This window comes from Rousettus aegyptiacus, unplaced genomic scaffold (genome assembly GCF_014176215.1).
Source record: "Rousettus aegyptiacus isolate mRouAeg1 unplaced genomic scaffold, mRouAeg1.p scaffold_m13_p_16, whole genome shotgun sequence".
NCBI lineage: Eukaryota > Metazoa > Chordata > Mammalia > Chiroptera > Pteropodidae > Rousettus > Rousettus aegyptiacus.
In genome coordinates, this window is record NW_023416291.1 from 44,157,574 (window position 1) to 44,184,959 (window position 27,386).

Consider the following 27,386-nt stretch of genomic DNA (forward strand, 5'->3'; position numbering starts at 1 on the left):
TGGTTATGTGAGAAGTAAAGGTGAGCAAAGAAATTGATACACATAAGTAAACCTAAATAAACATTATATTAAATAATAGTAATGCATGACTTTTAGAGCTAAAAAGATAAAACCAAAATAATGGACAATGACATTGTAACAGGAGAGAACTGATCATTTATGTTCTAAGGCCATTGTGTTATTCAGGAGGGGAGATAAAATATTACCTCATTTTAGACTTATTAAGACTGGTAAATAGTATTGGAGAGAAAAATGGAATTCAAAACCTAGCAAACAAAAGTTTTAAAAATAAGGAGAGAAAAAGAAGAATGAAAAGTAGAACACATATAGCACAAAGGAGTATGGGCGAATAAGTCCAGGGTATAGTAGTAATTACAGATGCTAAGCAACCTCAAAGTTAGAAAACCAATTTGAGTAGATTAAAAATAATAATATAGAGGAAGTGAAGCTGGACCGCTCCCACCCCCACATACACACACACACCATACAAACTTGTCTCTTTTAAGTGGCTTTTAGATCTGAAGGTGAAAGTAAAAGAAACAAAACTTTTAAAAGATAATACAGAAGAAATATGACCTTAGGAAGAGATTTTTTAAACAGGACAAGCAAAATACTAATCATAAAGGAAAATAATGACCTATTGCGCTGTATTAAAATCAGGAACTCCATCAGAAGACACCATTAACAGAAAGGCTATCTACAAAGTGAGAGGAGAAATTTATAACACATAATTGGCGGAAGCTTTTAGAGACCAAGAGTCACTAAAAAACAGAAGACTCCAATCTTGGGTGTATTTCATGAAGTAGCTTGAGAATATATAAAGTAAAGGCTGATAAAAGTATAGGACAAAACCGCAACTCCACTGTCATAGTCAAAACTCGGTCATGGACAGGGCAAGGAGCCCAAAGGATGAAACTACAGGAGATGTGAACACAGCGGGTTGAATTGGATAGACATACACATTTTCTCAAGCACACATGGACCATCTACAGAAATGAACAAGAAACCAAAAACTGGAGTGGGAAGCAGAGCTTGTCACAAGCCCAGAAGAACGAGTCCAATGGATCTGAAAACCAGAGACCAGAGGTTTTGTACTGAGGAGGAAGGAAAAGCACATTTAGAATAGGTAGATTTGAATTCAGATTGTTTACCTAACTTGTAATGGGTCTCACTGTAATATATGGATCTAAAAATGAAATCTTAATTAGAAGCAGGACACAAATTTCCAAGTACTTTTGGAGGAATTTTAAAATGTCATTTTTATATACTGAGTTGAACCACATCAAATTTCCATTTTTATAGGACAAGAATGATTGGATATTTGGCACTTTCATATGGCTCAACCTAATACAGAGTGAGGTATTGAGCTTTTCTGGTTTCTTTGAAGGTGTTTTGGTTTTTGTTTTTTATTCACCTCCTCCAGAAAAACAAGTATTAGTAGGCCAGACTTTAACATCCTACCAAAAGCATCTGTGCCAGAATCTTCCTGAATTCATTTAACATTTTAGACGCCAGAAGACATTGTAAGATTTGGTAATGACACATCCTCAGACTAGAAGTAGACATGGAATTATTTGAAAGAAACCGTTTGGCTCCTCCAAGGATCCTTAAGAAGCTAGTTAGTACTCTAGAGAGTGTAGGTAGGTATTGAATGTGTGGCTTTATCCATAGGTATTTAAGTCATTACTAGGAAATACTGCCCGGGGCCTGGGGACTCCTGGCAGCATACGGATCCTGAACAGATGCCGGTCCCCACGGCTCAGTGTCCTAAAGCTTCGCTGATCTCGGTCCAGAGCTCTAGATGCCCTCTGCTTCTGGTTTCTGTTTCACTGCTGACTTGCACTTTTCAGAAAATCTCATGAACTGACACAGTTCCAGAAATTAACATTGTAGGCAAAATTAGTTTATTATTCTCACCCTGTGAAATTTAATTAAGTGGCTCTTGTTTCTTGTGTAGCGCAGATCATCCTGGCTTCACCAACTTCTGCTCTTTGGGGTTTAGTTGTTTCTCCAGCAACCAGCAAAGCCGACCCCGACGTCACGGGTAGCTTGGTGCCTGCCCAGAGCTAACTGCTGGCATATAGCTGCCTTTCCCCAGAGCCTACGTGTTAAACAATGTGAAACTGACAATAACTACTCCCATCATCACCACTCAAGTAAAAGTTACTGTTATGCATCGATTATGCCATAATTGGTTAAAAGAAGTATGACTAGATGGGAGCAGGCGAGAAAGTAGTGTGGCGGAAAAGGTAGTGATAACCCGCTTTAAGGACTAAGTGCTTCCTTCATGACTTTCCCCCTTGTAACGACTGAGGTGTTGAGGCTGCTGCTCATAACTCCGCCAGGAGCAGGGAAAGCTTAGTCAGGCCAGGGCATCGTTTATAAAAGCATTCTGCCTCAGTCGTCAAGCTTCGCTTTCATTGATTATTCGGTTCTAAAGTTTACTGAGCACTGTTGATTATTTTTGGTAGGGAGATTCAGATAGAACTTTAGTTTATTGCAGTTTGAGAGGTACATTTCTGAATAAAATGTAGATAGTTATGAACTCTCTGCTTTAAACCTAATCACCAAAGTAGGAACAAAAATTTAACTTCCAGAATGTTTTTTTAAGGTCATTCTTACTGGGATCTAGGTTTGGTTTGAGGTTTTAAAACAAAATAGCATACGTATTAGGTGAGTTTGTTTTTGACTTTACTGACAGCCATACCCCGAAATATATCAGTATCCAGTTGGGCTGAGTGGATCTTAAGTTATTTTATGTCCTTAGAAGTAGTTTCTTTAATCTCATTTGTTTCACAGGCTTTTAAGGACATTTTCAGGGGAACACTTGCCTAAAAACTTATTGTCATTAGTATCATTCATTGAAAGACTATTTTGCGTTCCTAAGCTTCAGGCGCTGTTTTTTGTGCCCCTAAAGAGAAAACTAAATTCTTCCCTCCATCAAATAAGATTTGTTAGGTTATGTTGAGAGGTGTAGTAGGTCACATCATGTCTGTTTCTGGAATTATTCCTGTTTCCATTTTAGCTGCTAGATTGTCGATATAGTTTCAAGTTATCTTTATCAGCTTGCAAATGTTACTGGATTCTTTGGATGAATTCAAATTGAAATATCTTGTAATAAACCACCATCGATTTCAAAAAACAGCATTAGTTCAATGAATTAAACATATTACATGTGTAGTATGTATACATATATTCTTATTTCTTTTTCAGTAGCCTTTAGATAAACTCATGTAAAATTTATATTTGCCTTTTACATTTTAAAAATGAGAATAACTACCAATGGGATTTTAGTATTCTGTCTTAAATAAGTGTGTAGCACGTGATTAACACACAGTCGGTTCCCACCAAAGTGGTGGTCTTTCTCTCGTGAGGACCGTGCGAGTGCCGTCTTAGCCATAGAGCGTCCGTGCTCGGAGTCATAAGTAGATGTGCTTACCTCTTTGGTTAACGCCCTCGCTTTCTGAACATTTGGCTCCCTTTTTTTTCCGCTCTCTGTGAAGCCCACCTTAACTACCCTATCGAATACCACACCTCTTCCTACCCCCATTGCCACGTATACTCATTCCTTCTTACCGTGCTCTGTTATTTCCATAGTATTCATCGCCTTCTAACATACCTTATAATTCATTTATGTATTTTGTGATGTGTCTTTCCTCACTACAATGTCAGCTCCAAGATGTGTCACTGATATATCTCAAGCATGTAGAATGGTGCTTGGCACATAGTAGTAGGCACTCAGATATGTGTTGTTAAATGAATGACTCTTGTTTCCTATATGATATAAACATCTCGTTCAAGAGTTGGAACTTCCAGTGTCACATAAATAGTCTAAAGCAGATCTGCACATAAAAATCACCAGTTAAAACCCTTCTTTCCTAACTTTCAAATTCATTGTTTTTTTTTTCCCCCCCCCCATTGGCCTGCCCTTCTGCCCATTGATGCAGCCTGTCACAGTCGGTCACACTCGGAGATGCCCAAAGCCATAAAAGTGTATCAACCGTTTTGTTATCGAGAGTCTCCAAATGCTGCTGTTTTTTCAGAGCCTCATGTCAGCCCAGTATTTTCAGAAAACTGCTTTTGAAGAGTATATAGTATTTATGGTACTGGAACTTAAATTAAGGTCCTATGTGAATTATGAGTGTATAAAGTGTATGTTACTTGAGTCTTACGGCTATGTTGACTGTGGAAGAGAAGATCCGGATACTGTCTGAGCAGTGAGAGTCCCTTGAGGTGATGGCGACACGGCAGTTAATCAGGAGGGCGGAGCGCGGCAGAGCCCGGGTGGGGGAATCTGAACGCAAACCGCCCCGGTCCCGCCCTGCATGTCGAGACGTCCCCCCCAGCGTTAGCTGCCCCTTGAGCACTGTCACTCGTCTTTGCTAAAATATCTGTTGGGTTTGCCCTATTTCTTTTGTGAGAACTCAGCTCAAAAAATACCAGTTTAGGATGTGAGAAAGGGTAGAACACCTACAGTCATTTCCTGCAGCACGTTTGTAAATGAAAACATTAAAGCCGTTCAGAAATCAGTTTTATTGGTATGTGGTACACCTTGTTTTAGTTGTACTTTTTGTTGCATATGCGGCAACAAATCTGCTAAAATTTACTGTAAACTCTGTTCTTTAGTTGATGTTTTGTGCTTTTTTTTCCCCAAGGGAGACATACATCATTAAGATGCAGAAACTTATAAAGTATTTTCAGTTGTCAAAATGCACCAGAATTATATCATAATTTTGAAAGGAGGGCAGAACACCAGAGATGTTATGTAAAAGACCAGTGAGGCAAATAAGTAACACCAGTTTTTCTGTAGACATAAGACTTCAGCTCATTTGGATAAATACCAAGGGATTTATCCAATCCCTTGCTGGACACATGGTAAGGGCACGTTTAGTTTTGTAAACCGCCAAACTGTCTTCCAGTTTGTCCCTACTGTTTTTCTTTTCCACCAGCAACGAATGAGAGTTCCTATTGCTCCACATCCTTGCCAACATTTGGTGTTTTCAGTATTTTAGATTTCAGCCATTCTAATAGGTATGTAGTAGTATTTTACAGTTGTAATATGCATTTCCCTGATAACATACAACATTAAGCATCTTTTCATAAGCTTATCTGCCATCTGCACATCATCTTTGGTGAGGTATCTGTCCGGATCTTTTGCCAACTTGTTAATTGGGTTGTTATCGTTGAGTTTTAAGAGTTCTTTTTATGTTTTGGATACCAGTCTTTTCTCAGATATATGTTTTGCAAAAATTTCTCTCCCAGTCTGTGCCTGTTCTTTCGTTCTTATAAGCAAATTAGTTGCTTTTTGTAAATGCAGTTTCTATCAGCAGTGGAAATTGTAAGAACTAGTAACATAAAAAGAAGGGGGGAACCCTAAGATTCCTGAAGTTTCTTGAATACTCACCAGGCCAGTTGTATTTACTTGGCTAGCCTGTTAATAAAACTATAATATAAGTACTTGAATCTGAGATCTTTTTTAGTCATTGTAAAACATGATAAAAAAGCTTGTGTAATAATTGGTGGCCTCATAGAATTGGTGCTGTGTGTTTGAGAACTTCTTTCACTCTCATATACAAATCACCGTTTAAATGGCACTTTTAATATTTTGATATGATTCTACGCAGAATACCTCCAACATTCTAAAGTTTGAATCTTGACCCAAATCAGTATTAAGAATATAAAATTAAGATGATAAATGCACACTGGCCCAACAGTATGGCATAATTTAAATAATAAAGAACTCAAAAAAAATAGTTCTTGGAAACTGGGGCTAAATTAAATGAAAGTCTGTATAACTCACACATTTTGGCTCCTTTAATACTTAACCAATAGGCTGTCGCTTTCTGACCTTTATTTTATTTGCAGTTTTATAACTTTATTTGACAGTCAGCAGTTCTCATCCACAATAACTATTTGTAGAGTTTTGAAAGTGGTAACAGGTATGTAGGTAACCAATGTAGAGAGCTCATTCGGTGAATCTTCATCCTCATGATTTCTGGACCAGCTGCACTCAGTGCAGTGTGGGATATTCCTTATTCCTTCGGGCCAGACAGCTTTGTTGAGTCTGGTGCCAGTGCCCATCTGGGGTGCCCATCTCCTTCATGGCAGATTTCCAGATCTCGAGTGCCCGAGGGCCATGCTTCCTGAAGCCTACTCCATGGATGTGCTCGTGAATGTCGATGGTGTATATTCTCTGGTTGCTGCCTTGTTAATTGCAGAGTGGCCCTTCTTCGCACCACCCTTTGAGGGAGCCATCCCGCCAGGCCCAGGTTGGAAAGAAAGCACTTTCTGACCTGTAGAAGTCACTCGTTTGAGCACACGTGCTATGTGGTAAAAATCATTAAATTTGTAAGGAAAAAATCTGGTTAATATCAGTAGACAGTATATTTGAATTTACATTGTTAGAGATGTGGTTTAACACTTTCAACAAGATTATCGAACAATTTACAGGATTGTTCTCCCTGTATAGACCTGCTTTGAAAGATAAGGTTATTAGGGAAGTGGTAATACAGCAGAAAAGTTCATGTGATTGTTTCAGACTGCAAATTTGGGTTCCCAAATGTCTAGATGTTGGCTTCCTTTCCTAAGGTGATCTGCTTGGCCTACATTATCTACTCCCTGACTTAGCCAATTTGTTTTGGTCTTTTAATACTGTCAGCATGGCCGAATCAAGTTTCATAAAAGGCATTTGAGTGGCAACCTTTCTTATAAAGAAAGTGAAGTGGCAAAAACCAAGTGTATCGTTTTTTTTCTTCTTATTGGCACTCCATTTATAAATCATAGAGTACAAAATTTTATACCTGAAGCCTATTATAGCTTTTAAGTGCAGTAAGTAACTATACCATGCAGTATTAAGTTCACGGCCATCCTTTAATGTTGTACAACTGCCTTTGTCCTTGGAATGTTAGTTTAAAACGATTACACAGCTCTATAGTAAACTTTCTAAAGTTTCATGGAGAGTGGTTATTTTGTCAGTCGAGGGCTTGTCTGTGAACTAAAATTCAACACAGGTTAAGATGAAATCAGCGTAAGAACGCTCACGCAGGTATCCGTCCTGGACGGCAGCAGGGCTCTCGGCGACGGCTGCCTGAACGTGACTGTGCCCTCGAGCCGCTTTGCCTAGCTGGGGCCTGGTTGCTCTGTGGGCCGCGCACAGTGTCAGGCTAGGATCTCCCTTCTCTGCCCGGGAAGCCCAGGAGCGCGCAGTGACCGCCACGGCGCTCCGCCCCTCGCTCAGCGGCAGCCACACGCAGGCCCCGCCCTCCCGTCGCGGGTCTGTGCCCTGGCTGGCCGCTCTGCGTGCAGTGCGCTTCCCCCCATAATGGCATGGCTAGAACTTAATTCGCTTCACTTGTCAAACGCCACTTTCTCAAAGAGAGCTGCCCCTCCCACTCCACATCTTCCTGACGTTGCTTCATTTATTTATTTTTTTCTTGCAGCACTTATCACCTACAATTCTGCTATATTAGGAGTCTGTTTATCACAAATACTGCTCATGGTCTGTCTCTCTGTTAGAGTGTAACCCCGGGGACCCCTTGGTGTCCCGGTCCGGGTTACAGTGCCGGTCTCCCTGCATTCCACGCTCCCCTTTCCGTGGGCTTGCTCCTGTTTGGGCGGGAAGCTCAGCCTTCACCAGAAGCATTCTTGCGGCCTTCCATGCCTGCGGAAGCTTTTTTCTACCCTCACGCTGGATTACTTGCTGGCCTGTGTATAGTGTTCTGTGTCGATCATTTGCCTTCAGAACCTTGCAGGCATTTTTCTGTTGGCTTGTTTCCAGTTTTGCTTTTGTGATGTCCAGAGCCATCTGATACCTGCTCGTTCGTGCGTTACCTGGGTTGGGTTTTTTTGTTCTTTGTCCCCGACCTCAGAGCAGCTTATAGAATCTTCTTGTCGTCGCTCAGGTTTCTGAGGTTTCACAGCAAGGAGCCTTGGGTATGACTTGATTTTCGTCTCTAATGCTGGGCATCGGGTAGACCCGTTCATTCTGGTAACCGATCAGCTTCACTTCTAGGAAATTTTCTTGAATTATTTCGTTGGTAATTTCCTCTCCTTCCCTGTTCTCTGCTCTGTCTGGACCTCCTGTGAGTTAGATGTGGGACCTCTGGAACTCGGTCTCTGACTTTATCTTTGCGCTCCTATTTCCCGTCTCCGTCCTTTTCTCTGCTTTCTGAGAGACTTGTTTTCCAACCCTCTGATAGAATATTTTGTCTCTGCTAATGTAGTTTTAATTTCTAAGACCTCTTTTTATGTTTTTGGAATGTTTCTTTTTTTTAAACTACCTTGTTTTTATTCCACAGTTTCAGTATATTTTCTCATTTCTTTGATGAGCTTAATTTGTTCCCCCTCCCCACCTTGATTTCATTATTAATTTTTTTTTAAGTTTCCTTCTTTCTGCACAGTTTCTGTTTGTTCCAGGTTGCTCTTTATGTTTTGGTTTAGATCGATATTGTTAAAAGGTAAACTGAGGCACGTTAAAAAATTTTTTAGGAGTATTTGAGCAAAAATCTATTTGAATTGGGCCTCCAACCAAGCAGACAGAAAGGAGCTCCAAGGAGCTGTTCAAAATGAAAGGCTTTTACAGGCAGAAGGGAGCAGGAACAAGAAATGTATACTAGGCACACCAGGTTGGTTATTGCAGAGTTACTATCCTTCAGAGAATGACAGGGTCTGTGAGGTGGATTACCTAACTAGTGCCGATCGGGCAATTCCTGATTGACTGGGTTAAGATTCCACTTCTGGGAGAGCTGAAACTAATTAAACCTCAGTTTGGTGACATGGGGCTTAGCACAAGCGACTCCATTTTGGGTCTTTTGTCTTCCATGTTAAAGGCTTTCTTCACATTTCTGGTAATCCTTAATGAGCTGCTCAGAATCAAGGTTAAGAGACTACAAAGCCGATTGGAAGCTCTTAGTGTGGAGGTGAGGCTTGTCTGCTTGAGCCATCACAGTAGGGTGATCTGCGCCTTTTATTGGGTGACCCCTGTATCAGTGCTTCTTCAGGTATTTCCTTTGTGACTAAGAATCCCGGGGAAATCTTTCAACTCCTGCCTACAGAGTATGGTTTAGACACTGGCATTTCTGGGTAGAAGGAACCCAATAAGGGAAGACGCAGAAGCATTTAATGTGCATGTGGCCACTTAATTGACCTGTTAACTATATGATACCCACATCCTCAAATGTGCTTTTGACTGGCACGGTGACTCCCGGTTCAGAGAAAGAGGGACAGTCATTCAGAGGCATAGAGCAGGGGAAGACATCTGGGAATCTGGCTTCTCACAGACACTTTCCCCTTGTCCTTCCTTGCTTTGGCCACTCCGCTCCACCCTGGTAGCCGAGCACGGAGCGTGGATCAGGCTGGTGTGCAGCTTTCCTCAACCCTGGCAAGGCAGTTGACTTTCCTGCGTCAAGTCAGCTATCACCGATTTTTCTGGATTCCAAAATTTTCTTGCTGTTGTCCCCTCTCGTCATAATTTTTGTGGGATTATGACTTTTTATTTTGAAAAAATCCCTTTAGTGTTGTTTCAGTTAGATTTGGGGTGGGAACAAAATTAGGTGTGTGGTCAGTCTGCCATTTTAACACAAAGTCCTTTCAGAAGGTTTGGAAAAATTAGACTTACTCATTTTTGTAAGGCATCTTTATGAAGCTCCTACTGTGTGCCAGACACCGAGGTGCATGAAGTGTGTGCATTAGTGCTCATTAACTAAAATCACAATGCCTAATTATTATAAACGGCCATTTAAGCAAACACTTGAGTCAGTGTGCAAGACTTTGAGTATTACAGACATTAATATGGAAGTTACATAAATTAATAAATACCTCTGAACAAATGCCTGTAACAGTGACAGTGTAATCATTTCCGTGGGGAAATAAGTGCTGAATTCCACCCGGCAATGCCAGAGATACAATCGGTCCTCATCACTCCTGGTAGTTATTCTGTCGAGTTGCCAAGAACACTGATTTGGCGAATACTAAGGCATCGCTCCTAGAGGGAATACAGGCTCAGGTCCCTGCCGGCCTCCGGCCGCAGCGTTTCCACCAGCCAGTAGCCTGCACCCTGGTTTCATTTGCGCCTCTGTGTAAGAACACCTTGTGTACTGGGCCCAAATGCAGCTTACCTAACACGCGTTTTCTCACAGCCTTCTTGCACTTAGGAACACTGGACGGCACTTCAGCACTGTGCTTGGGGGTCGTTTTAAACAGCAAAATCGTCAACAAAAAGCACAAAACTGTAAGAACCATGGCACTAACCAAGACGCAAATCGCGTGCCCTGGTTTATGGTGCGAGAGCCGAAACAAGGGGCGCCACGTCCCTGCCCTCCGCCGCAGCTGGGAACGCGGACGTCAGGCTTTGGCCGTGCCAGGCGTATCCCCACATGACCACACAATTGCTGTGAGTGCCGATTTGGGCTTACAAATAAGTGTCAGCAAGCAGATAGATCACATGCGTGGAATTCGCGCAGCGCGAGGATCGCTCGTCTGTCGTGTCCCCGTCCCTCTAGCCCTGTGGGGAAAGGCATTTATGACCCTCTGTGAGAAACATTTCAGGCTTTACATGCATGTATGCGTGTGCTTGTAAAAGCTCTCCTCCAGAGGTTTTAGTAGCCAGTGTAATCGACAGTAGCTAGTAATAAACTCAGTAATTAACGATTCACAGAGATTGTATTACCTCATTGATTTTACAACCTTATGAAGGAGATGTTATTTCTATTTAAAAGAAATGAAAACTAGTTTGAAAGATTGGAGTAACTTATTCATACTCTCACAGTTAGTAAATGGAGGAGCAAGGATTTGTCTGACATCCTAGGTCTTAACTGTTACTGACCCTGTGCTCCAAAAGTGTCCTTGTCCCTGCCGCCGGGTCACTGGGTGGTGAGGAAGCTCCTGTGCTACAGTGAGCAGGGTGCGTGGGAGTGGTGCCTGATTCATTTTTTAAGTATAATTCTCTCATAAAAAATTTGCCTTGACTATTGTTTTCATGATCATTTTAATTTTAATGTTTGCTTACTTTTAAAGCTAATTTAGTTATCTAATTAAAATAGGAAAAACAGCATTTGACAGTCTTAGAATTTTAGAATTCTACGGGAGTGTTTTAAAAACAATATAGTAAAATCACTTATTTTACGTATTAGAAAATTAAAGTTCCAGGAAATTAACTTACCAAAGTTAATTACTAAGACAAGTATCCAAACTTTGCTTACCTCTCAATCTAACTCTTTTAACTCTCTGCCTAAGTTTTATTTAGCCCCTTATACTTCAAAGATTGTTTTAACCAAATTTGGCAAAAAGTTAGTACCCAAAGTTAAGCCAAAATTAGTACCCAAAATTAAACCATATGCTCTCTGCTTTTTAACTTTGACATCCTGGAGTGAACCACTGATAGAGGACAAAATTGTATTAAAGCTGGAGGAGAAAACTCAGGTGTCTGCAGGGGCCAGGTGCCTCGGAACCACGGTGGCTGGAAGGGAGCCTGCCCGGAGCACCCTCTTGGTGCCTGATTACTGACACTCAAAGATGCAGGTCCAGTGTTACCAGCTCTTCTAATTTTTAATGGGAAGCTTTTCTATTGGCAGCTGTGTCAGACTTTAAAACCAAAATTTTAAGAACCAGATGCAAAACAAAAATGTCTGGGATAGTTTAAGGCTGCCAGTTAGAAACCCCGCACGTTAGAAGATTCAGCTTACATTGCAGTTTTCATTCCTCTGCACCATGAGTGACTATGAGAAGGAACCAGTACCAGTTTCTAGTGACGTGTTAAATAAAAACTCTTGAGTTAAATTTTTAAGTCAGTAAACCATTTAGTAACCAGGCATAGTTAGTCTGGCTGTTTATGTCATGAAATAATTTGTTTACATGCATTTTGGCTGCATATTACCCACAACGCAAAATCATACGTGTTTATTACGAGTTAGAATGATTAGTATTTTGAAGTTAAGTGTAGAATTTTGCAGTCTCACATCACATGTTAGCAGACGTGCCATCCTTATCTAATGCATGCAGGGCTCTGGTGTAGAGTTATCACTTGCAAAAATACATATTTTATCTTGTTTTATGGCAATAGACATTACACAGCATCTGCAACCAGAAAGTTTTACTCTCCCTCTTAGTATTCTCTGAAATAAAATGTCCCTAAATGCGTCCAAAAGTCTTTATTTATCTGCTGAGAAAATAATGTGAGTTACAGTTTTAAAAGCATGAATTGATGTAAAACTAAAACATTCTAAATCTAAAGTGCAGTTTGTTGGTTCTCGATGAACTTGTTTTCCATTACTATCAGAAATAGAGGAAAGTAAATACCTGAAGAATTTGGGGAGAACTGGCATTCATCCATCTTTTTTAAGAGCTTGTTGAAGCATAACATACAGAGAAATACACAAATTATAAATGTACAATTAAGTGGATTTTCTCAAAATGAATGTGCCTGTGTAACTAGGATGCAGGTTAAAAAATGAAACATTTATTTATATACTACTGTTGATGGACATTTGGCTTTTGGTTTGGGAACTATACATTTATTGCTACCATGAACAATCTTGGACATGCATTCTTGGTGAGTTTAGTACATGTCTTTGCTGGGTATGCTCTAGGAGTGGAATAGCTAGGTCGTAGGGTATCATATGTTTACTTTTCATGGGTACTGCCAGTTTCCCAGTGTGTTTGAACCAACTCAGACTGCACGTGTTTCGCATCCATACCGACACCCAATGCCTGATCTTGGCCTTTTCTTTTTAGTCATTCTAATGGATATCTTGTTGTTGAGATGAAGCACCTTTCATCTGCTTGTTTACTGTTTGGATGTCCTCTGATAAAGTACAGATTCATCTTTTGCCCTGACTTTGTAAACTTTTTCTTGAACTTTAAAAAATAAAGTTTGCATATGTAAACATTCTCACCCAGAGACCCAGCTACTTCCCCACTACTGACTCCGCTGCAGTAGGTGCCATCATGTGTGTATAAGACCAAAATGGCTTTGGCCTACAGAAATGCCTTCTGCTTAACTTCGTAAGCAAGAAACCTTGCGTGTAATGTTCTTTTCAGGCCATTTAAAATACCAAAATTCATTACTGGTAAGAAAGGACGAAATAAAAGTGGTAATAAATACAGACATACTTTTTCAGAGTTTAGCCTTTGAAATAGCCTTTGCCTTTTTGGTTTTAGAATCTGTTTGTGAATTCTGATTGAAAACAGAATCAGCTGTCAATAGTAATATGTTACTAATTAGAATTAATTTAGAAAAGAATGTGGCTTAAATTTGCCTTATCCGTACAGTTGTTGGGGTTTATTTTCCTGTTTACAAGTAATATATGATTGTGGTTATAGAAATATGTATAACATAGAAATTCAAAGTCTCCCATAATCTCACCTCCAGAGGTAATTGGTTTGTATTCATCCAGATTTTCTTATATGAATTTTCCGACATACAGCACAAACGATATACTCTACGTACTGTTTTGCCGCTTGTTTTTTTAAATCTCACAGTAATTATTGTCACTAAATTTTTAGTTTAAAAAAAATCTATGATAATTGGAATATTTATTGACAATAAGAATGCCTATTGAATACATAAAAAATGTAATTAGTATATCAATTTTATTAACCTTATAGGTCTTTAAAATTGTTCATTTTCTAGCAGGTTTAATATGCTTCTTTCAATTTATTTAACAAATGTTTTCCTAGTACACAGAAAAATTCCAACTAAGAAAGATCTAAATTAATGGAGTGTATGAACAAGTTGAAAGTGGCTCGATTTTTCAGCAATTCTTTTTATATTTAAGTCATCCTAATCATGAAAACTCAGCTACTAAGTTGATATTTCTACTCTATACTCTTCATGAGAACTTCTCTGGGTTGAGCCAGCCTTTACACTTGTAACGGGATGGTGGCTTCTGATCATGTCGTGGTACAGTGGCTGTCGGATTAAGGATGTGCTCCTCGGAGCACCTGCAGATCTGACTAGTCATCCAAGGGGTATGCTTGTTTTCTGGTTCAGTACTTGGCATTATTGGGAATGTCATCAAACCCTCCCTAAAAGCGAGTCTCTCAGTCTGTGGTTGGGAAACTCCAGGTGGATTTTTTTTAAAATAGTGAGTCTAATTTAAAACTCTGTACTGTTAGATTTTTTTAAAAAGCATATTTTACAAATTAATAGAAATAAATTTCAAGGTATTTTGCTTTGTGGAGTAGCATAACATCTAATATACAAACAAAATCTTCACTTCCCTCTAAACCAGAGGCAACTCTTCAGATGGATTGTTATATCCTGAGGTCCATAGTCTCACCTGGTGGCACCTTATATTGAAAAGAAAATACTTGAACTACATTCTTCTCTATCTAGGTTTAAAAAACTATAAAATGATGTTGTTGCTAAACATTAAAGAAGATACATTTTTTAATGCCTTCATTGTAACTGTTGATGAAATCAGTGTGGTCTAGGTGTGGGGGTTTGATTGCCTTGAGTTTCTTGTACTAAAGCAGTGTATGGTTAGTTGAACATCACCCTCTAGTTCTGTGAAGTATTTCACCCAGATGCGCTTTTCTGTTGCAGTGGGACCAGGTGGAAGCTCCTCTGTGGATTGTAGGTTTGGCAGTCTCAGGAATAGAAGATAGACATTCTTCTCTGGAGGCTTCTGTGTGACTGACCTGGCATCGTGTGGTAGATACCCTGAATGAGAACTGGTGAATGGGAGGAGGTTTCATACAGGTGTAACCGAGCAAAGGGGGAAGATGCCGGGGTGTGGCGTTGCTAGTAACAACAGTGTGAAGTACTAGTTTTAATAGGTAATCAAATAATTGTTGGATAAATATTTTATTCTGGGCCCAAAAGGGATTCAAGATAATCTAACTATTAGATTTGCTTTGGGAACATGAGGATCCAAAAGAATATAGTGTAAATGTCTCCGCCTCTCTCCCTCCTTGGGAGGGCATGGGCAGCCCAAGTGAAGTGGCTCTAACTCCGTGGTTTTCAGATGCTTCTACTAATCGTTTGGGAAAACAAAATTATTTCCCATTTGTTCTTCTAGAAACAAAGAAATAGAGCTCTAGTTGTTTAAACTGTTGGTGTAAATGGATTACTTTTTTTTTTTTTTAACAGTTTTGTTTCCTGAGCTGAGAACTCATTACTGTGCTTACCCTGCAGTATGTTTTTGTCTGCTAAATTAAAGCAAATCAGAACAAAACAACAAAAAAAAGCTTACCATAACCTGCTTATTGGTTTTTAGCAGTAAAGAGCTACTGGTGACAGATGCTTCGCCATTGTCATGTGAACAACTTTGTCGTAATAAACATAAACAAGAGTTGCACTAGAGGTGCTGCGGGGAACTGACTGATCGGATTTGAAGGAGAGTCATCATAACGTACGCAGAGTGACTGTTCAGGGAGTGTCTGTTCAGGATATTGGGAAGCTCAAAAGTACGCGGTGGCTGTGAGGTTATGAGGTGGCGGCTGCTCCTCAGTACCCAACACAGGTTTTACAGCTGCCTTTCCCTTCACGTGGGGTGGCTTTCTGTCGATGTCTTCTGTGTTACCTATTTTTTAAATAATTTATATTCTTTCTTTTAAGTGAAGGGGGAAAAAAACTTACCTGCTAGGTTGAAACAAAACCTTGTGAAGGAGGTTTAATCTCTTGCTTAAGAAAGAATGTGGGGATTTATAATTAGGTTGATTCATTTGTCAGTAGTGTCTTGGGCCAATATTGGCAAGCAAATCACTGACTTTCACATGTATTTTGTGGAATATATGTAAGTAATTAGCCTTACTCTATTTTTTATGTTTATAAGCTATGTGAAAAAATCCAGGTACAGCTTATAGAAACCTTCATTACTTGAGACCAGCTTTGCAAGTGCGGTCTCTCTCTGCTTTAATTGAAGGTCTTAAGTGGAAGTCAAAGAGGAACCAATTAAACATAAGCCTCATCAGACTCTAGGATGCTGTGAAGGGTGGCTTGCTTGTTTGTTTTGTAGTGGGGGGGTGGTGTTTGCTCTTGGGGGGCTCTCTGAAGTGAGACTGACGATCTTAGAGTGTCAGTATTCGTCTTTCGTGTTTCCTTTGGGTTAATGTTGGAAATTGATTAATCGAGTTGAGTAAACTAGGTATCCTGCCTTAAGGGCTTTCCTGCTTAGTGGAAAAGCTGTGATTTATAAAGTCACAGCGTAACGAAATAAAGCGATAATAAAAGCTTTGGGCGGACTGGCGGTGTAATATATTTTAGGCTATTTACCCATGTTGGTTTGTTTGTTATTATTTTTTTCATTCTTGTCAGAAATCTCGTTTCTAAAAGTAGGAGCCCTCAACCCACTTAAACCAAATCTTGCTGCTACTGCGGAAAATAGGCGCAGGTTCCTTCTTAAAGTCCAAACCACCCCTTTAAAGGCTAACCGGTGTTCGCCCTCCTCCCCAGCCAGTGCGAGGTGGTAGTTAAGTCAGCCCTTACTAGTTCTCTCCTCTCGGCTTTGCAGCACCGCATTGAGTGGAAGTAGATTTGCGGCCCTTTGGGTTTTCGACTAAAGCACACGCCCATCCCCTTCCTGCCTGCCTGGAACTGGTTCAAGATTTGGAGAGAAGGGTTTGTTTGGGGGTGTTTCCCTTGCCTTATCTCTGTGTGAGCATATGCTAGGGTTGAATTTATTTTGACCCTTCCATTTTAAATTTGGGACCGAAGCAAGAGTTTAAAGTACAACAGAAGAGTCTGCTGAACTTTAGCCATGAGGGACCCAGGGAGGAAGGTGGGTACATGCATTTTGAAGCTTTCTTGTGGAGGTTGACCATCTTCATGCATACACATAAGTGTAAGCTAATAACTACTGGGCAAAGGGAAAATATTTAAAACTGTGTAAAGGTGTCTGTGACACTTACAGTGTGTGGTTATGTGCTTAGTTTTACAGCAATGCCTCTAGTATTTATAATTTTGAGGAATAAATAAGTTCTGAATTTTTATTTGAAAACCTTTTGGAAAAGCTTGGGAAGATGGGTATTTCCAAGGGAAAAATGTATCATTTGTGATTGATCCTTAAGGGAATGACTGACTGAAAAAGTATATAGATATTTTAGGCATTCTATCATTTTGTCTTCTAAAGCATAAATAAAGAGAGCTATAAATGGAATTTATTATCTAAGGGTCACCCTGCTTCTCCTGAGAGTTAAGAAGCAAGTCTCTCTTCATTGATTATTTTTCATCTTTGTCTAGTAATTTCAAGCATAGTATCCAGTGCATAAACTAGACTGGACTGATTTCTTTCTTGCCTGATCTTTTCCAGAGCCTGGCTCAGCTAGAGAATCTGTGCAAACAGCTGTATGAAACCACAGACACAACCACTCGACTCCAGGCAGAAAAAGCCTTGGTTGAATTCACCAACAGCCCTGATTGCCTGAGCAAGTGCCAGCTACTCCTTGAAAGAGGAAGTGTACGTAAGATTTGAAAGGATAAGGGATAACAGGGGTTAAGGAACTATGTTCTGAGGGGTGGGTTGGGATAGCTTCCCTTCCTTGATCTTTCTAGGTGCTTCTGCTGTCTTAATTTCACTTTGAAAAAGCACCATACCTGCCACATTGGCAAAAAAAAAAAAAAAAAGTCCATCCAGCCTCATTAGGAAAATCTCATTCAATATATATTTCGTCCTGTCCTTTTTCATCTCGAATCAAATTTCTGGGACTCCTCTTCTGTCGTTTACTTTTAAGTACTAACCTCATATCCTCTACCAAGAAGTCAAGGCTGAGGGTAGAATTCTAGACGACTACATATTTAAATTTTCATTAGTTGTGTTATAGGATTATGCAGTAAATCCAACAAATTACAGTTGTCTAAAAATTATCCTTTGGTAGCTGGTGAAGCTGACTCTTTCCAAGTGTCTGAAAGTGACAGAGTCATGGTCAGAGATTACACAGTGCCCTGTTTTCCCAAGCAGTATTTTGTATGTTTCTTTTCAATCACTCCACCTCAGGATCGATGCGCCTGGATGTGCGCTGTGGGAGAGGCGCACAGCCAGCCGTTCCAGCTGACTCCCACCGGAGCCCCACAGTGTCCTCTCCGACACGGCTTTAACTGCAGATCCTCAGGCTGACAGTCAGCAGCAGGCTGGCATAAGATAGGATTTGTGCAATAGTGAAAACAAGTATAGTGGATTCTTCCTTTTTAATCTCTGCTGACTTCTTAGTGACTTAGCAGATTTACTGGAAATGTGTGTAAAGACCATTTACACGTTACGTAGTGTACAGTTGTAGTTGCACACTTTGTCCTATAGTTACAGTAGCCTCTCGCATTATTAGTGATTCGACATACCCACTCCAATCAGTTTAACCCATGTTCAGGGGTGTCGAATAGAAAACACATGTCAGAGTCACTTTTATAGATTTTTTTTCTTAAGCTTAAACTTTTTTATAACTGTCGTAATACCTGCAGATAGCCAGTTGTCTTAAGGACTTTTAGTTTCATAGAAAATTATCCTTGACCCTCGATTAAATTATTTTAGTGGTACTGAGTCTGTCCTTGTTATATGGGGTTATAAATATACACATGGAAGAATTTGTACATGGCCCCTTCTTACATATTATGATCAGGTAAATCTAATTCTCCATAAGGTTAAAATTTATTAAAATCCACATTTAAGAATATAATGCTTTTCCATTGCTGTGGGCATAATTTTTCTTTCTCATAATTATGAAATTGCTTTAAAACATATACATTTCCCAAAGCTGTAGCTGATTGATAGCTGTGCTGATATAAAGATATAATTTGGGAATTAACAGCATAATGTGGTAGTTTCCTCTAATACTTTTTTCTTTCTTTCTAATACCATACAATAATAATATTTCGAAGTGACTGTGGGAATATTTCGAGGTGAAACTTTGAAACATCACTGTAACCAGGCTATTGATGGGAGAATATTTCTGGGCTTAAAAGAAAGATTTGTCTTTTAAAGATCCTAATATTTTTCTGAAAAAATCACTTCGAGCGTGTGCCCCCTTGAGTGAGGCAGATATCCGTATCAGATTCAGGCCAGTCCCTTTACCTGCCCCTTGTCCATGATTGAGGTCAGCTAAATGTACACACATGCCGATGAGCCTCTTTTCCTTAGAGTGATAGACCCTCTAAAATCCGGCGGAGCGAATATAGCAAAACTAATTTTTTTTAAATCCGAGCAGAGCTCTCCAAATAAAAACCTTTATGACCGATCAGCTCAATAAAATCGAATTCTAAGCCCTCTCCCCCTCCCGCTCTTTTCACAGTCGTCGTATTCCCAGTTGCTGGCAGCTACATGCCTTACAAAGCTTGTGTCACGCACCAACAACCCTCTACCATTGGAACAGCGAATAGATATTCGTAAGTAAAGAATTATCTGTTCTCTCTTAAAGAAATTAGTTTGTTTAATGATGTGCTAATGACAGTTAAATTTATGTTGTTTGTCTAATAATGTTCCGAAATTGCTAAGCATACAGAATATATTGAATTCAGGGTTTTTCCAGAATTTAGGCTTATTATGAAAGTGAAAAGGGCCCAAAATAATTACTGCTAGGTAAAGCCTAAGTAACCCCTTTTATTGTCAGGTTTCTTTCATTCAGTCTTCACTGCCACTAATAACTAAGAAAACATTTTTAAAGGGTTTTGAATTCTGTGCAGACCGTGTTATTCAGCCATCTAGGTAGGAGTAGATTCAGGGCTGCCATGCTTCAGATTTTTCATTGTGACAACTGTAAAATTCACAGTGGGAAAACCTACTCAAGTTCAGAGTCCCATTTCTTAGTAGCATGAAGAATTAAGAGAGTTTAGTGTTAACTGTAAATTTACCATTTCTTGAACATTTGGTACTTTTAAAGGTATACGCCCTTCTTTGGCAGAACTTTCTGTTATGTGGATTGTTTTTGTTTTATAGGAAACTATGTGCTCAACTACCTTGCCACTCGGCCAAAGTTGGCTACTTTTGTGACACAAGCACTAATTCAGTTATATGCCAGAATCACAAAACTGGGCTGGTTTGACTGTCAGAAGGATGACTATGTCTTCAGAAATGCAATCACAGATGTCACAAGGTTTTTACAGGTATATATATACATATATATACATATATTTGATGTAATAGGGATGGGAGAAGCAGCATGTTCAGACTTCCTTATAGATATTCTGAAAATTACACAAAATAGAAATATTTGGGATATTCTCTTCTGCGTCTTCTTCACCCTTACTATGTCTTGGCTTTGCATGTTTATGTGTCAGCACAAACAAACCCTACTACATTCTTTCTAATGCCTGCACACTATCCCAATCTAAAACACCATAATTTAATCTCTTATGGGTGGGCATTTCGTTTATTTCTGTATTTTGACTGTTAAATAAATACTTAAGTGAATATCCTAGTATATATATCTTGTCATACTTTTAATAAGTATGTTTGTAGGAATTTTGGAATTATTCAAAGGGATATGTGTATTTTAGCTTTCAAAGAGATTTCTCAATCGCCCTCAAAAAAAGTTGCTTCTTCCAACAATTACGAGTGCCTACTTCCCTGTGCCGTCACCCCAGGAGCGAAACTTTGTTTTTCCAATTTAATAAGTAAAAGAATTGATATCTCAGCGTTTGAGTTCTGAAAGAGACAAAACAAATTTTCATGTTTTCTACTTATTATTGTTTTTCTGTGAATTTCCTATTTATGTCTTATGTACATTTTTTGTAGGATTCTTTACCTTTTTCTTGTATACTTTTTTTTTGTAAATTATGTTACCTATTCATTTGTCTTTATCTTAAATGTGTTTTGTCACTTTTTCTCTTTTTATAATGTGTATGGTATAATGCTTATGGATATTTTAAAAATACTAAAGGTTTAAATTCTGATGGAGTTAGATTTAGCAATCTTCCTTTATGGCAGTTAGGTTTTATGTCCTGCAAAGCAGCAGCTTTAAACTATAATTTCTTGCTACCTTGCCTAGGCAGTTTTAATAGCAACACATGATTCTGTCATTTCAAAAGTATGACTGCATTCCCAATGCTGAAATTAAGCTGCACACACCACCTCTCTCTTCCTTGCTTTTTTTTTTTTTTTACCAGGATAGTGTTGAATACTGCATCATTGGCGTCACCATTTTATCTCAGCTAACCAATGAAATTAATCAAGTAAGTGCTACAGCCTTCCTCATTGAAGTAAGTGCCATATTTTTTCTTAGTATTGGTGTTTTCTGCTCTGTGTGGGATGATCTTTTTTGGCAGTTGTGTGCTTTTGCGGTAAGTGATTAATGCCTTTTTGAAACAAAACCCTTCCATTGAGCTTTCCTCTGTAAGTGCAGCCTACCTCACTCGTTTTGTCCTTGCCCCCATCTGTCTCCAGAATATTTTATCCTCCCATCTCAGTTTTCCTTATTGGTATTAAGGTTCATTATCAGAGATGAGAGCAGTGGTCCTAAGTGAAAACCTTAAGAAAATAATTGCTTTGCTAACGAAAAAGAATGAGTCCCAAAAAAAGGATCACACAGGTGAAGCCAGCATCATTAGTGTGCCCCTTCTGCTGTATGCAGTAATATGTATTTATAACCACTTAACAATCAATCCCGTATCCTGTTTAGTTAAAGATTTTGCTGGCAGTCTTTTCAGAGTGCATAAAACATTCCGATAAATACGAAATTAGTTTTTAAATAGTCATTGATGATACAGATCACTACAGAGGAAACACCAGTGGCTTCCTTTTGCTCTGGCGATTATTTTCTCAGTCTTTTACTTTTGTATCCAGCTCAAAGTTTATAATTATTGAACAGGCCAGTATATTAGTGGTAACATCTCACCCTTCAGTTGTCAGCTAATAATTACATTGGCATTACTGTTGCTATTGCTCATATTTATGCAGATATTTTTATTAACCCTTAGAAATTTTAACTGAATTAGTACTATTTTAAATGCACTTGCTTATAGTCTATTAAAATCTAGAATCCATACTGTGTTCTCTGTCAAATGCAATCCCCATTGTGGTTGGTAATTATTAAGATATTTTGAGTTATTACTTAGTGACAGGCACTGTTCTAAGCACTTTATTTGAGTTAACTAATTCTATTCTCACAGTAGTTCTACATAGGTACTGTGGTTATGCCATTTTCTGGGTAAGGACCCTGAGGCACATAAAGGTTGAATAATTTGTCTACGGTGTCACAGTTAGCAAACCACAGTATCTGAACTGAAACCCATGTAGCCTTGCACCAGAGCCTGTGCTCTTAATAACTAACTTCTTACTTAGCTACTGTTACCTTTGTAGTAGAAGAGCACGCATTAACTAAGTGCAGAGATTGTGGGGTTCATGTTCTCCCCTTTGAAATTTGGACCCACAAAATACATCAGTGTTGGTATAAAGAAAAAACTTTAAAATTTTACTCGTCTTTCTTAAGAAAACAATAGAAATGTGTGTAACAGTTAACATGTGATTCTTCTCTGTATTATGATCAGCAGAACAGATTATATGTGGTATATGATGTATAATCTAGCAATAGCTAATTTACCTAGGACATTTATGATAACGCAGTGACACTAAAGTTAGAATTGAGGAATATTTTGAACTTCTACATAATTCAGATTTCAAGGGGTTAGGAGATGAGGGCGTCAGATTTAAGTCAGAAAGTGTATTTCTGTTACCATTCCAATTTGAATTTAGAAATAAAATCAAAGAGGGTCCATAACTTGATTGTCAGAAATCTTGCTGCCAAAAGCAAAATGAGCTTCCTCTTGGATGAATTAGTCAGTATATAGAAGAGATTTAAGCTTTCATTTGGACTAAAAATACTCTTGGGAACCTTGAAATTCCTTTATTCTACTTATTGAGAGCCTACTTTGTGTCAGAAATAGAGGCATACTTAAAGAAGTAAAAAATTTAGTCCATAACCACAGAATCCTTTAAAATGTGGCTGAAAAGACAAGAAGACAAGAACCATTTAATTGAAGTGTTCACTTCTGTGGTATAGACTCCATGTGGAAATAGGTTAGAGAAGGGAAAGAGAGAGTATTACAGGCTGTTGTCGTTTATCTTAAGTTCGTGGCAGTTGGTTAAGGAGTGTTTTGGAAATTTTTTAGTATCCCTGAGAGGGTTGTTTACCAAAACCCAAGGCTCGATACTATCTCTTTTTGAAACTAAGCCACAATGCAACATAATATAGTAATTATTGGCAGATATTGCTAATAATTACTTAACTTTAACAATTTTTTAAATTTTACCTAAATGCAAAAGAAATTAAAACTTTGCAGTGGAGCTATTCGTCCCTTTTTCTCTTTTCCCACTGTAAGCTCTAGAGACCTGATATTCTGGCTAGCTGTTAGCAGCTTATTGTCCTTTGCATTATCTTACTTTATATGATTTAACAATTTAAATGTTAAATATGTATTTTGTATTTCTATTGCTTTTATTGGAAATCATTCTAGTTTATTAGAAACCTGCATGAAAAATTTTTCCTTTGAAAGTTAACTCTAAAACTCGCGTTGGTTTATTTTTCTGCACAGGCAGACACCACCCATCCTTTAACCAAGCACAGAAAAATAGCCTCCTCTTTCCGAGATTCATCATTATTTGACATCTTCACACTTTCCTGCAATTTACTAAAACAGGTGAGATTGTCATTTGGATCCTGCTTTCCAGTTCCTTTTGAAAGGATGAGACTGAGTGGACACTTGCTAGGTGTCAGCTCTTAACGGGCCCGACGAGCACTTATGCATCTCTTTAATCATCATCCTCTCTCACGTAATACCTGTCTCCAAGATGTTGAAGGAACTAGCCAGACTGACCACTGGCATTACAGAAAAGATCGTGATTTCCCTACTTTAGATCTGTTCCCCTAGGCAACAGCAGTAAGTGAATATTTATGCCATGCTCCTATTTGAAAGAATCTAGTTTACCACACAGTTTGAGATTTTGTTGTTTGCTCTTTTAATACTCACATAAAATCTTCCTATACAGAGGGAAAGCATGTTAGCTTTATGGCATGTGGATCCGTGGTGCTCCAAATGCCGGCTCCGACAGCACTGTTAGCTCACTAAAACTAGGCTGGGCCCCGCGTCCCCTGCTGAGCTAAAAGCAGCAAATAAACAAGCAGCATCTGTAAGGAAGAGCAGGTTTTGAATTTTTAACATCCATTTGGATTTCATAACCTGAAGGGGTAGAAAGTACCACATAAGGAAATTACCTATTTTAAAATAGAAAAGTTGGTGTTTCAGTTCATTTATTGGCAGAGTTGGACTAAGAAAGAAACATTAACCAAGGGGCGCTGCGCACGTACGGCCGTGTGGGGCCGTCAGTCCCTGCGGAGAGCGAAGTGGGATTGGCCTCTGGCTCCTCATTCATTCGGGGAATTTGGGGTTTTTTGTTCTTGTTCTCATTTTCCAGTATGTCCCAGTTTTAGTTTTAGAAACAAGTTTGGATTCTTTCTGTCGTTCCACTTAATGATGTCCATCTTTTTCCTCAGTTACCTAGTCTTATCTCAGAACTCCCAGGTAGTCCTCGGGTTGGCCACCTGCCTTAGAAAAGCTATTTTACCCCCTGGAGGGGGAAAGCATTTGAGAAAAAAAGAATTGAATCCTCCTCACTGTACTCTCAAAAACAATTAGCCAGCGAGTCACCAAGGTCATAGCTAGTGTGAACTTGCAGTCTGAGAGTCCTGGTAGCTGTGGACCAGGACCAAGCTACAGGCGGGGAAACTGCCAGTGAGCACATAAAATTCAGTGCTGATCTTGTTTTACTTTTGGTTTGAAAGATTTCGATGATGCTGGTGACAGTAATGTTGAAAGAGGAAGGACAGTAGGTCAGCACATAAAACTTCCTAGAACTCCCTCCCAGAGTTTAATCCTAGCCCTGTCTAGGAACAGCTAGGATCTCACATGCAAGTGAAGTAACCACTCACACTGGTTCAGGAGTCCCTGTGGCCACTGTGTCTACATGGGAAGAATAAGTGTCAAAAGCGGAGTTCCTGGAAGGCCAGCTTCATGTTCTATGAGAAGTACGTTGTGATAGTACATAAGGAGCTAGGATTTTCATGACGACATGAAGGTAATAGAAGTGCAGCATCTTGTAGCAGCGCAAACTTCACTTTGCAGTGTTGAAATGTAGCCTTCCTTTTCTGGCTCTGCAGCCTGCTCTTGAGACTGGTAGCAAGCTTGGAAGAAAAGAGTGATTGTTTGGGGCTCATTATGTGGTAATTTTTACAGGCTTCGGGAAAGAATCTAAACTTGAATGATGAAAGCCAGCATGGTTTACTCATGCAACTGCTCAAACTCACTCATAACTGCCTAAACTTTGATTTCATCGGCACGTCTACTGATGAGTCCTCGGATGACCTGTGCACAGTACAGATCCCCACCAGCTGGAGATCAGGTGAGAGAGTCAGACCACCTGAAATGGGCTGCTGCCCAACTCTACATAGTGTCTAAAGGATGATCTGAAGGACTCCTGGCCATCCCTTTGCTTGCTGTTAGAGAACATTTAGAATTTCAGCATCTATCTTTATAAAGTGAGGGAGAGGTTCTTGAAGGATATTATAGATCCCCCATCCTGGGAGAACTTTTAATTACTGACTAATGTGACTTTGACCTTCTTGACCTTTGAGGTAGTGTCTTGCTCCAAAAAAAAAAAATCAAACAAGAGAACATGTGCGTGCGTTTTTGTGTTCCTGAGGATAAAAATTCTTGCAATGAACAGAGCCCTGATTGTCTTAAGTTCTCTGAGAATCAAAAACAAATCCGTTTCTTAGAGGAGCTAAACACTAGTGCTTAAAAAGCAGGGGGCACAAAAAGTCCCTATTAGTTTATCACTTTCAAAGGGAATAAGCGTTCTGTGAGATGCGGGGAAGGAGCCGCTCCCCGACGCAGCGCCCGCAGTCTGCCGGCGGCAGTGCGCGCACACACTCAGTCACGTGCTCTTCTGTCTGTCTTTCAGCATTCTTAGATTCTTCAACTCTGCAGCTGTTTTTTGACCTGTATCATTCCATCCCTCCTTCATTTTCACCCCTGGTAAGTCAGTTTCCAAAGCAAACCTATTTCTGTAAAGTGGCAATAGTGAATGTGTCTTACGTTCATTTCGTTATACAAAATCATAGGAGTAAAGCATAGAACTACGAAGGTTAGTTAGTTATCTAGTCTTTTGAGATTAGGCTTATAGCTTAAAAGTTCTTACAATAAAGTCTTAACTTAATTCTTTTTAATTTATTCCTGTCTGGTGACAAATTGCTGCAGATATCAAGCTTTTGGTGTCATCTCGACTTTATACTATACCTCAGATTGTCACAGGCTAGAGTGTGGGGATTCACCTTATATTGTCTAGCTGATGATTGTCCTGACTGAGAAAAGTTTTGACAATCCCTCAGGGACATGTTACATTAGTGATAAATCGGGAGCTGTGATGGGAAGGTATATTTGCATAGTTATTTCCAAAAAACATTTGAAAGCTCTTGGGAATGATGCATTTCTCCTTTAAAGCAATATTTAACCTCAAATCTCAGATCCTAAAAGACACTGGTCTGGTATTTCAGATTGTTGTAAAATGCTATTATACAAAACATACAAAGAAAACACAGGAAAGTAATGAGTGTTTTGCACAGTGTTTTTGCAGTGAACTGCTTTCCTGGTCATCGTAATACTTTTCCAAATCAATACAGACCTTTGCTTTAGCAGAAACATGGGTTCAGGGTTGTTGTATCAGGTTTACTGTAGGAAAAGGTAATGTGCTCAAGAAGAGTAATTAACAAAAACACTATTTATAAAGGTGTGAGCAAAATTAAGGGGCTCCAACAAAAGGTGGTGACTGTACCCCATGGGGCTGGCTATTGGGGGAGCTTCGAGGGGCAAGGCAGGGAGCCCTGCAGAGAGCCGAAGCTGTGGCCTAGGGAAGGGCCGTAGCGCTGAGGTGGAGAGACGGCCAGCCGTGGCCCAGCCAGGAGTGGCACCTCTTTCCTCCGTCCTGACCTCCTGCTGGTACTTTCCAGTGGTCGAAGCCAACGAGAAGCAAGAGGGCAAGGGAGCCCGGCTGTGGTCAGTCGGCAGAGGTCAGCCTCCCAGGGAAAGCAGGGTGGAGAGGGGCAGAAAATAGATCTGGTCAGGGAGAGAATATAAATATCTAGCACAGTGGGGACAGGGTAAAACGTTTTCGGCATCAAACTGTGTTTTTCACAGCTCACATCTAACTTGGTTTTTTTATTATAGCACTACCTAGCAAAGCCCGATTAGCCGAAAGGCCTTAATAAAACAGGGAAGAAAAAATGAATCTAAAGCTTTATTTAAATTATCGCTTGGTATTTTTAAGCCTTAATATGTGTCTTAACAAGAATCAAGTCATTGGGCGGTCAAAGAATAATACCTAAGTGAATTTCCAAAGCGTGTATTTAACTAGTTGTTACGATCAACTTGAATGTGATGCTCTCTTTTTTCTCTTAATAAAGCTGTTTCA

General features: G+C 39.5%; 1 protein-coding gene and 1 pseudogene across 4 annotated transcripts in view; one reads left to right on the plus strand and one right to left on the minus strand.

The window, feature by feature from the left end:
* Window positions 1-27,386, plus strand: part of XPO7 (exportin 7) — a 78,086-nt gene that overhangs the window by 26,688 nt on the left and 24,012 nt on the right. Inside the window, exons 1-8 of one of the 4 annotated variants that reach the window (XM_016141643.2) lie at window positions 16,251-16,718; window positions 17,250-17,396; window positions 19,219-19,312; window positions 19,863-20,029; window positions 21,032-21,124; window positions 23,456-23,560; window positions 25,154-25,319; window positions 25,881-25,954. In XM_016141643.2, coding sequence (XP_015997129.1) covers window positions 16,698-16,718; window positions 17,250-17,396; window positions 19,219-19,312; window positions 19,863-20,029; window positions 21,032-21,124; window positions 23,456-23,560; window positions 25,154-25,319; window positions 25,881-25,954 — 867 coding nt within the window. In that variant the 5' untranslated portion in view covers window positions 16,251-16,697. Of the gene's footprint in view, window positions 1-16,250; window positions 16,719-17,249; window positions 17,397-19,218; window positions 19,313-19,862; window positions 20,030-21,031; window positions 21,125-23,455; window positions 23,561-25,153; window positions 25,320-25,880; window positions 25,955-27,386 lie in introns of those variants that run through there. The other 3 variants (XM_036233944.1, XM_036233943.1, XM_016141644.2) reach the window with 3 other exon arrangements.
* On the minus strand, window positions 5,887-6,255 carry LOC107509194 (annotated as a pseudogene).